At 37.8% G+C, this 11,529-nt stretch overlaps 1 protein-coding gene across 1 annotated transcript; it reads left to right on the top strand.

The window, feature by feature from the left end:
- The first annotated feature begins 3,126 nt into the window (after positions 1-3,126).
- Positions 3,127-5,829, top strand: LOC137746292 (protein POLYCHOME-like). The gene is made up of 3 exons (XM_068486370.1): positions 3,127-3,242; positions 3,739-4,129; positions 5,163-5,829. Exons 2-3 carry the CDS (start codon positions 3,752-3,754, stop codon positions 5,544-5,546), a joined length of 762 nt encoding a protein of 253 aa, XP_068342471.1. The 5' UTR covers positions 3,127-3,242; positions 3,739-3,751; the 3' UTR covers positions 5,547-5,829.
- The last annotated feature ends 5,700 nt before the right edge of the window (positions 5,830-11,529 follow it).

Raw genomic sequence — 11,529 nt, forward strand, 5'->3', positions numbered from 1 at the left:
TGCTTACTTAGTGCTTGCGCTAAGGGCTAGGGTTGTTTTCTTGGTGACTTTAGCCGAAGACATTTTACCTTGACATTTGGTCGATGGGGCGTGGTTGGTTCTAAGCTACGGTCAAGACTAGTGTAGGCATAATTTTCGCTTGACATTTATGCCTGAGCAGAGAAATGGATTGAATAGGAATTCTCATTGACCTACTTAACTCAGTGTTTAGAGTGTTCCATACGGCATCGGTTCGCGAGAATGAACCAACCTAAATGATTGTTCTAGCCTATTCGTGTACGTTGACGGCAAGGAATGAGGCATTGGGACCATATTACAATGAGGGATGAGCAAAAATCTAGGGCTCTGATTCAAAATTATCTAGCTCGCCCCATATCAATAAGGCTCGTTATCGCCCCTACATGAGTCCGAACGCTATGTTGAATGTGCAATCGACACTACAAAGAAGACCATCCAAGGATACAATGCGGACTAGGAAGCTTCCAGACCGCATTTTCTAGCCAAATAGTGAGCGATCACTCAGCACATACATACTTTTTTAAAAAAAAATGTAAAACCAACAGACATATAAAAACAAGTGTTATTGCGGCTACTTATATGACATTTTCTAGGATATCTAGTTTCACCGTTGACCTGTTCTATCCCTAAGCCCTTGTATAGTAAGCTAACAAACGACGATGACTAAAATCTATCAGCGATCCCAAGAACATTACAACTTGAAAGGGTCATCTAGGATTTTAGTGATACGGACTAGTGTGAAAAACTGAAAGATAGATATTTCCAGTACGTGCCAATATAACTCATATTTCTTACTTTACTCTTTTTGCTTTATGCTTGAGCGTCTTGTTGAGAAGTATGATTTTCATTTTTGAATCATTCGATTTCATTGAGTATTGAAGAAGTTATGAACGTTTAAAGTTTGCTCAGTTTCCGGCTAGTTTCCAGTTTTCCCACGGACCAGTCAACTTTCAGGTCATTTTTTGGCCAACTTCGGCCACCACTTGGTATGAATCTCTTCTCCATATTCCTAACTACATATTGGCTTTTGACTCACTTGATTTGGACTTGTAGCGAGCTCGAAATAGGCTCTTGAAGTTAGGGGAAAAAATCTGGCGAATTCCCAAATTTTCGAAGGTGGCGCGTGGAGCACACATGCCTCCGCCGGAGGTGCTGTACTCCGCTGCCATGGGGTGGCGTGTGGCCTCCTGAGCTGTCGTCTTGTTGCGGCGCATGTGGCTGCGCGTGGAGGAACCAGAGGTTCTCCTTCAGGTTTTTTGACATCCTGAATCCGTTTACGGCGTCCGTTTTCCCAAATTCAATCGTTTTAGTAGAGTTTTATTAATTGGTCCCTTTATGTGCTTAGGTGCGTTTGTTAGTGGCATTTCCATCCTCCCTAGTTCGGACGGCTCTTCTGCGACGGAGTATCTGTGAGTAGACCCCTTCCAAAAATGCATGATTTTATTACTAGAAATGCATACATGAAAAACATGATTTTATGACTACGTTTTATGAAACATTTATTGAATTATCGGATTTACGCTTATTGAAATATTATGCTTTATCAAATTTACATTACTGAGACATCTATGAATATGATTTATGATATAAAGGTTGAGCTATTAAGCTCCAATGAGATATATTTTAGAAAGATTATGTTCATAATTTTGTGTGCTTACTTAGTGGATATTCATACATAGTACCTTCGGGCAAATGATTTATATGCCTTCGGGCGAAAGATATTTATATATGCCTTCGGGTAGGCGATGTAGTGCCTTCAGGTGGAAGAGATTTATATATGCCTTCGGGCAAAAGATATTTATATATGCCTTCAGATGGGCAATGTAGTGCCTTTGGGCAATTGTGATATAACTATTAAACACGCAGGTTTTATGGCATGCTAGGGTTTTCGGAAAACCTATTACTTATTATGCTATATGAGTTTTCGAAAACTGGAGGTTAGTATGTTTGAAGAGTAATTGTTACTACATATATATAAACTTGGTCCACTCATGTTTTATTTTGAGCCCCCATAAAACCTAGGAATGAGGCATACGACCTGAGCTACTAGGCATTTCCATATCAGTGAATTTGTGTCCTCCTCTCTGTGTTGGACATCTCTTGTAATCGTACTTTCTAATATTTCTTCCACTTGTATTTTGAATTAGTAGTATACTCTGAACATGTCATGTATTATCACTTTTAAACTGTTGGCAGTTGAATATTATATTTTACTAAGGTTTGTACTTGGTTACTATATTGTGTTGTTACGTGCAAAATTTATATGCATGTTTTACATGTTCTCGACATTTGCATTCATGACATGGCTTACGTCACCCTCGGATGTCGACCAGCATGTGGCCATCCCGTTGTCCTTCGGACACCGGGATCAGGACGTGTATTTGACCTCCAAACCACATACTGACCCCATCTCTCAATGCCTTTAAAGAAGAAGAGATTGATGCAGGATTTGAGGCTAGAAATTTCAGTTCAACAGAGAGAAAATCATGGAGAAGAGAAACAAGATAGTAAAAAAGGAAAGGGAAAGAAAATGTGGTTAAGATCCAATCAACTCTAGAATTGGATGGTCATTGCCCCTTTTATTATTAATTTTTAAGGTAAAAGTGAATTAAAATATAGTCCGTAACTTAGTTCGACACTGTACCAAATTAGTTCAGTTTTGTCTATTCTAAATCAGTTCAATTTAGTCTTTGAAGTAAGTCCAGTCCTAGATCGTCCAGTATAACAAACGCACTCTAAACATACCTTAAATTCGTTAGCATATTTGTGTAGGGAAGTTGAAAAAAATTGTTTGTGTTGGTTTACAAAAAAGAACAAAATCGTTTGTGTTCGTTGAAAAAATGAATAAAATTGTTTGTGTTGTAAAGAGAGAGGAAACAATTAATTAACGGTTGTGAAGAATTGATTGATTTAAATTGCACCAGGAAATAAAAATCCCGCCCATTAAGAGAATTTGAAATTTGAACATGCTTGGACAGTTGGGCAAAAAATCAAAAAAGAAAAACTGCAAATGTTTGTAACACGTGCGGAAGTTTTCAAACACACGTGTGAAAATTTTGGGGATTTTGTTGGTAGGTGCATAATACCGCCCATTTTTCCAGTTTGAAAATTTGCCATTCGCTCTCCCTCACAGGCCAAACGCATCCTCTTTTTCTTCAAGTCTCAGAGACCCTCCCACTCTACGCTCCAAACACAGACGCTCCAAAACTCTAATTCTCATCCAGGTAAACTTAATACTTCCTTCTCTCTAATCGATTCCCCTACTACAATCGCACATCTGGGTCGCAATTAGATTTATCATTTCTGATAAGAATGTCATCTGGGTTAGCTTGAGACCATTACCCCTGATTTTCTTAGAAAGTGGAGGATTTTTATGGAAAATGAGAGCCCTTCTCTTCTTTATGCAAATCTAAACTATTTGTCATGAAAATATCATCTGGGTCAGTAACATTTTGAGCTTTGTTGCGATAACTAGTCTTGATTTTTCCGAGAAAATTTTCGATTTTCTGGGAAAAGTAGATCTGTTCTCTTTTTGCCAACTGTTAAATTTATGAGTTGTGATAGAAGTGTCATCTGGGTCGGTGAAATTTCGCGTGTTCTTGCGATGCTTCCCTTTGATTTTCCCGAGAAATGTTCCGTTTTCTGGGAAAGTGAGAGGTTGTCTCTTTATTTATTTTGCTGTGAAATCTCTGGATCTGATTTCCCACTTTGCCTTTTCAGTTGAATCGTGAAAATGCCTGAAGCGAGAGATCGATTGTCAAGGCCAGTTGACCTGGCCACAGCCTATGCTCAGAGGTTGGCCGGCAACCGGAGAGCATACATTGATCCGCCAGAGCAGACTATATTAGCCTTTTCTCCTCCGGTGAGACTACCAACAGGCTTGGGGATTGGAGCTACCGGAGTTGTTGGTGTAGGAGGGCTCCCTAGGAGCAGTTTGAGGACTCCCAGAACTGTGACTGGCCGTGGTCGGATCCCATTTAGGTTGTCAACGGTGGACAGAGAAAACACGCCGAGTGGAAGTTCTCACCGGAGAAGGGGCCGAGCTAGTAACAGCGCGTTGCCTTCTTGGTACCCAAGAACCCCTCTCCACGATATCACTGCTGTAACTAGGGTATCATCACTTTCTTGACCCTTTGTTCATATTGCTTGATTAGTTTATTCAGCCAAGAATATAATTGGATTCATTTCATTTCATGATTGATTAATTAAATGGGTTTCAATTTCTCTTTCTAGTAGTTGATATAATTGAATTGACTTATCTGTTTTTGAATGAAGGGGTTTCGATTTATGGCCTTAATGGTATTCACATTTGATGTGTTACCTGAGGGGACTTTGTGTACTTGTTATATGATTGTAACTTAATTTTTCGTACTTGTTATATGATATGCAAATAATTAAATTATGGATCTGGTTTTGCCTTCTGAATTTTGCTCAATCAAAATCTCCAAAGCTTACAACTTTTCGTCTTTATGTTTCTGTCTTCGTGTTCTTTGAATAACTCCTTCCAATTGTTTAGTAAATGTAATTGGATCCATTTCTATTCATGGTTGATTGTTATATAATATAGTGATTTTGTTTTACTTGGGCTGGGCTTGATTCTAATTTTATAGCCATTGATGACTATCTTTTTATTGCATAGTAAGAAGTTGAAAAAAAGATTTTTTTTTTAATTTTTTTTTTTTCTAAGGTCCCTTTTGTCTTGACTAGTTTTTTCATACCTGTTATATGATATGAATATTCTTGTTACTCTTTCTGTGTTTCAATTGTTTTGTTTTCCTTGATTTTGTGCAAATTTTTAAACCTCAGTTTCGACAACCCTTGTAGTTTTTCCTTTCTCGTGTGTCTGTTACCTTGTTTACAATTGATATGAATTGTAACTCATGATTTTCTGTTGATTGTAAAAGAGTGTTTAGCCCTCCTTCTTGGTTTTTGAATGCGCTCAATCCTAATCATAAACACGTTGCCTGCTTTTATCTGTAACTTCAAATTGTTTGGGCAATGCCGTTTATCAGTGGAAGATTTAACCCGGTGTCCTGTCTCTGAGTTTGGGGTGCAGGTGTAAATGATATTCGATTGATGTTTTTGAATCTTTATCATATAATTAATAACTGGTTGACATGTCTAATTGGTATACTTTTGATTAGGCTATTGAAAGGAGAAGAGCTCGTTTGGCTGAGAGCGATGGCGAAAACACTGAGGGTCAAGTTCCACAAAACCAGAATGCCCTTGATCAGTCTCTTCCAGTGTCAGGTGCTCAATTTGATCATGGTGTTCCTGTGACTCCGTATTCAGCTCTTCGTACCAAGCGCCGCTTACCTCCTTCTGTTGGTAAAGTTCAAAAAATTATAAGGGACGTCAGTAATCAGCCCTCTGAAGGAGAATTTCTTACACCACAAAAGAAACTAATGAACTCAATTGACATGGTGGAGGAAGTGGTCAGGAAAGAACTTGAGAGGCTTAAGAGAACGCCTAGTGCCAAGAAGGCCGAGAGGGAGCAAAAGGTCCGAACTCTGATGTCAATGCGCTGATCTGTTTTCATGAAGGAACATAAACATTATCTATGGCACATAGAAATTTGGAAATGGACCTAAGCAGGTGAAGACATATCACCCTCTTGTGATACCTACATAGTGAGACATATCACCTTCTGGTGATACATTTCTGACCCTCAGTGTGACTTTTATTGTCTTCCGGTGATATTGGTTGTCATCTACGGATGACACCTATCATTCTATGATCTTCCGGTGATCACTCTTATCATTTTCCGTTGATATTGCCTACCATCTACTGATGACACTTAACATTCTATCATCTTCTGGTGATGACTTTACACTGGCTGAGCGCGTTTGGTTTTTGTTTGAAGCTTCATGTCTAGCAGGTCATAGTAAAGTGTTGAGTTATCACTACGAAAGCTCTTTTTTAAGACAGCACAGTAGTATGTGTCTAGCTGCCATCATTCTTTGATGGTTTTTGGCTTTAGATATATATAGTTGGAACTGATGTATATAGAGGCCATAGAACAACTCTTTTTGTATTTGATCAAATAATTTCTCGTGTACGGTACTTTACTTTTCATGTATGATGATTGATATGAAAAGATTTGGGTTTTTTAGCAATTGCTGTTTAATTCTCTAGTGCTTCTTGAATCTGATGTTCATACGAGAATGTGTTGCGAATGACTTGTTGCTTGTTGGAAGCAGTCTCATCGGACGCTTCTGGTTGCTGATTGCTGATTGCCTTGAACTTGTTAATGCGTTACCGCAGAATTTGTTAAGCAATCGTCTCTAATTGCTGGTTGTGAAATATTCACAATATTTTACGTTGGTTGGAAATACAAAAAATTGACAGGGTTGAATTTAGAACAATTAAGAAGCAGTAACTAAATTTTGATTACCATAAAATAAATTTTGATGGTTATGTGTTGGGTACTTCTGCTGCAGCAGGCTTTGTCATTAGAAACCATTTGGGTCAGCCTTTTTTGGCAGGTTTGAGAAGACTGGGATGGAACACGATCACAGTTACAGAGGCTTTGGCTGCTAGGGATGCTCTTTGGTGGCTAAATCGCGGGGTATCAAGAAGGTTTTGATTGAAGGAGACTCGAAGATTGTCATTGATGCGATCACGGGAAAGTGTTGCGTTCCGTGGCGTTTTCGTACAATTATTGAAGATATCAAATGGATGGCCTCTTCATTTGATTTTATAAGTTGGAAGCATATTTTGAGGGAAGCAAATTTTGTAGTGGATGCCGTCACCTCGTGTGGGCATGTGTTAAATAACTTTCATGTTTGGATTGGCTGCATTCCTTTTGCAGCTACTAGTGCCTTGTTTGACTCTAGGGGCATTGGGTGTTCCCGAAGATTTTCCGTCTCTTAATTTTATTTTACTTCTCAAAAAAAAAAAAAAAATCACTGGATTGGACTCCCAATAACTTCATTAGGGCATGAATCACGATGGTTTCTCCTATATATATATATATATATATATACACATACATATATATATATATATTATTCATTCTCATAAAGCCATGAAATTGCATATTTGGGTATTGTCAAATTGGATACAGGTGTCACTTTCTATATTTAAGTTCGAATTTCATCACCATAATTTAAATTAAATTAATTAGAATAAACTCGAATGATAAAAACATTATCTTCGCATTTTTTTATATTTATTTGAATAGAATAACGACGGATGATTAACAAAATTAAGATCGTACAAAGCAAACATAGCTAGTCATAGTATGTGAAGAAATTTTTCAATTTGCTGGGGAACGAGCCTGGTACACCAAGTGTCACAATACAATTGGTTAAAAAAAATTCTTTTTTAAATTTTCAATCAATTGTATTATCACACTTAGTATACCGTGCCTTATTTTCAGCACACCAAAAAATATCTCCAGATGTAGAGCATTCCTAAAAAATCTAACTCCATGATCTATTTAACAAAACCATTTCTTGGGGCAGGTGAATTATTATCTCATTGTGCTTCTTAAAACCACACAAGAAATTATTGAATTCTTAGAGTGACAAGTGTTGAATAAAAATAAAAAATAAAAGAAAAAGTGTTGAATAAATTCATTCCCTGATAAAGACTTGGATCCGAGCCCAAATTAAAAAACATGTCACATGTTTTGTCCCTTAACCCAAAATCTGATGGACCAAAGCGTAGAATAAAACTTCGTACCACGTGCTAATATGATATAGTCATTTACCATTACGGTCTAATTGTCTTACTCTATACTTTATAAATGAGATGTATTAATTTTGAATTTCATAAATAGTAGGTTCAAAACTAATTTATTCTGCCACCTTTTTATATAAATATATCGTTGTAACAAAAAAGAAAAACATCAAAAGAAAGTACTTATTTGGTAACTGGTGAATTACTTAGATGAATTTTGTAATGTATTCACTCTTTTTTTTTGGTCACTTCATCATTGTACACAGTCTCACATTACCAATCCGTTCAATTTAATACTAAAACGGCTAACTTTTTGACATGCCAGATATATTTAAATATTTTGATACTTTAGCCATTAAAAAATTAAACTAAATTTGAAAATGAATAATTGGTTTCAAACGAGAAACAAAAAGAAAATGGTAAATTACATTTAACCTTCTCAGGTTTAAGTGCAATTGTAACCTCATACAACATTTTAAAAACATTTCAATCTCATACCTTTAATTTTATTTCATTTCGATTTCATACAACCTTTAGAAAATCTGTTAAGTTAGCTGTTAAGTGATGATGTGGTAACTGTGAGTTTCACACTTGTGCTGACGTGGACGCCAAATATGTGACAGCCTGTCCCGGACTTTTCGTACCGTAAGGGTGAAATGACAGTTTTGCCCCTAGTATGGTTGTTTCGTTATGTGGTTGTTTTTGGGTTTTGCTTGGCTGATTTTGGACCACACACATACCACACTCATTTCCTCTCTCTCTGCCTTGTCCCGAGCCTCTCTCTCCCTCCCATTCCTATTTTCTTGTACAGACGACACCCAAAACCCTTAAAATCTTCACAGATCGAGGAAACAATTTACAAATTCGTGCTCGTGAGGTCCTTAGGAGTTCAACCATACCCATTTCAGGTAAGGATACCTTCGTTTTCACGTCGAACTCGGGATCCCCCGATTTGGTCACTGTTCATGCACACGTTAATTTTTTTGTTTTTGGGAATTTTAAGCTTGTAGGAAGCTTGGTGAGGTCCTTAGGAGCCTCGGGGTGGTTCGTTTAAAGGTTTTGGACGTCGGGATCGTGAGTTGCAGGATTGGCCGGGGTTGGTGGTGTTTTCCCGGCGAGATTCCATTGGTTTTGGTGCTTGAGAGTGGTATGGATTTGTTCCTCTTGTTGTAAGCTTCATTTTGGTACCAATTTTGTGAAATTTGGTTGAAAAACGAGTGAGATACGAAGCTTTGAAAATTTCCCGGTTTTCCAACGCCGGCGACGGCGCCGGAGTTTGGCCGGAGAAGATGACGGAATATTCCTAATGGCGTTAACGGCATCAGTTAGATTTAACGGAATATTCCTAACGGCGTTAACTGACGCCGTCAGTGTGCCAAGCACGTGCCTGCGCGTGGGTGGCGCGTGTGGCCGTGCCTTGGCCGGCGCGTGGAGGCGCGTGCGACATCGAAAATTTATTTTAAAAATATAAGGATGTTCGTGAGGTTGAGTAGATCACGTTGGTGTATTCATACACCCCATTTGAGCATTGTATGAGAAGTTATTTCGTATGGTTGGTTATGTGCTTTAAAATTAACGTATTTATAGTTGTTTCGCATACAGGTGAGACCTATCCCGAGGACGAGCGCAGTCACTCGAGGCAAGGGGGTTACGACCCTTCTACATACCCGTGAGTGGGGTTTTGTTTTTCCGTATATACTTATGTTTTTCCCAGAAAGTGAAATGAAACGTTTATACGTTTATATGCCATGCATTATGTTTGCCCATTTAATTATGCATTATTAGTTGCATACGTATAAATGTTTGGTGCTGCGGACGCACAAGTAAGTGCCAGGTGAGTTATGATTTATGTTTATGTTCAATAGTGATTTGAGATGCATAGAGAGCTCATAACCTGCACCCCCGGTGTTAGTGCTCCCGCCCAGAGTTGGGCATAGTCCTTCACATGATGTTCACCTCCCGCACCACACGCTCATCTTGGATCCAAGTTAGGTGGACAGTTCTGTCGTACAGACCACTTTAGGTGGTTCCGACTCGTAGGTGACCCGCGATTATTCGCCCAGTCTTCACGTGATCGTAGCACTTGAGTGTACTTATTATACACCCAGTCCTGTCGTACAAACCACTTTAGGTGGTTCCGACTCGTGTGCAGGTGTAGTTAGTGAGTTGGAGATTTAGGCTCTAGATTCAGCCGTACAGGTCACGTTAGGTGACTCCGGCTGACAGATTACATGGCATTGTTTGGCATTACCTGAGTACTTGCATTTTATTTCGAGGCATTTGGCATGGCATATTTCTGAGCATGATTTATATATATGTATATTATATTTTCTGGGAAGTATACAGGTTTTACGGCGAGGGGTTAGAACTTTGTTTATGGAAATGGTTTTTAAAAAAGTTTTGTTTTTGCCCACTCACGCTTTCTGTTTTGCGCCCCTCCAGGTTCTAGTTTGGCTAGTGCTTTTGGTGGCTCCCCAGAGGATTTTCCCGGCTTATCTGACAGATTATCACCAGTGTAAGACCACCTTTGGGTGTGTTTATTTAGTGTTGTTTCTCCTGGACTGCACTAGGTCTTCCGTGCTCTAACTTTGTTTCTCACACTTACGCTTGCACATGTATGTTATTACCTTGTGTATAGCTGGGTTTTTTTATTTATTCGTACTTTTATTATTATTTATTAGCTTCCGCATTGTGCACATGGTTATGTCACTTCTACGTGACGGCCAGCATGCCCTGATCTCGGTTGGGGTGTGTCAAAATATGTCCCACTTGTACCAAAGTAAATTAACAAATATTAATTAAAATTTGTTGTTTCAATTAAATAAATTTATTAAATTTAACTTAAAACTTTCAGAAATGAAATAACAAAAGAGCTCTGCACTCTAGACTAAGACCATCTCCAATACGGACTCCCACTACCACCTTTGAGTACTCATTTAAGGACTTGAAAAGAATCTTTTTGTCCCTAAAAGAATATTGCCTTCAATAGGAAAGTCCTTATAGTAGAATTCCTAAATTTGAGGTTTTCACATTTTTATGTGATAATTTGATTAGGTGCACAGTTTTTGAATTAATTTAACATTACATTCTCGTAAATATTTTTGTGAACATTTTAACCAAAAAAATACAAATTCTGACACCAATATTTTTCTTCACAAAGCATAACTAGAATGAGTGAATTGAGTACAAGTGAACTGAGTATAGGAGATGAAGTTGTGGTAAGTTTTGGTTAGATAATTTAGTATTTATAGGAATAATGATAGAACAACATGAGAGAATAACCCAAATTGAAACTATTAATCTTTCAATAGAGGCAATATGAAAAGAACAAAAAAATTGAAACCAACATGAGAGAGTAACCTAAATTGAAATAGTTATTTAATTGAAACCGTTGATCTTTCAATGGTAAAAAACAAATTTGAAAAACAAGAATCAATCTGGACTCTCCATTTTAAACCGTTGACAAGAAAAAAAAGGACAAGGCCATGTGACTAGGTCCCACGCTTGCTTTTCCACTTAAATTGTCATACTGGGTCAATTATTTTCAGTCCCTATATGTGGGTATATACACCTAGTATTCAGCGAGTCCCTGTACTTTAGAGACTCACTTTCCGAACCATTGGAGATTCATTTTGTCCCTATATTTGTTTTATACTAAATTTTATACGAATGGTTGTCCCTACATCGGAGTTAAAATAACCGTTAAATCGTAATTTTTAGTTTATAACCGTGAAAAATTTTTGTCTCGTTACTTGATCGCTGAATGTTTGTTTTTTACTATTTTTGGCGTATGCGATCTTGAAGCATATAAAAACAAGTTTGATGGTT

This window comes from Pyrus communis, chromosome 9 (assembly GCF_963583255.1).
Source record: "Pyrus communis chromosome 9, drPyrComm1.1, whole genome shotgun sequence".
In the NCBI taxonomy this organism is placed as follows: Eukaryota; Viridiplantae; Streptophyta; class Magnoliopsida; order Rosales; family Rosaceae; genus Pyrus; species Pyrus communis.

Coding starts and splice junctions, on each gene's coding strand:
- LOC137746292 (XM_068486370.1), top strand. CDS start 3,752: ATGCCTGAAGCGAGAGATCGATTGTCAAGGCCAGTTGACCTGGCCACA. Junction 4,130..5,162: donor ATATCACTGCTGTAACTAGG/GTATCATCACTT, acceptor ACTTTTGATTAG/GCTATTGAAAGGAGAAGAGC.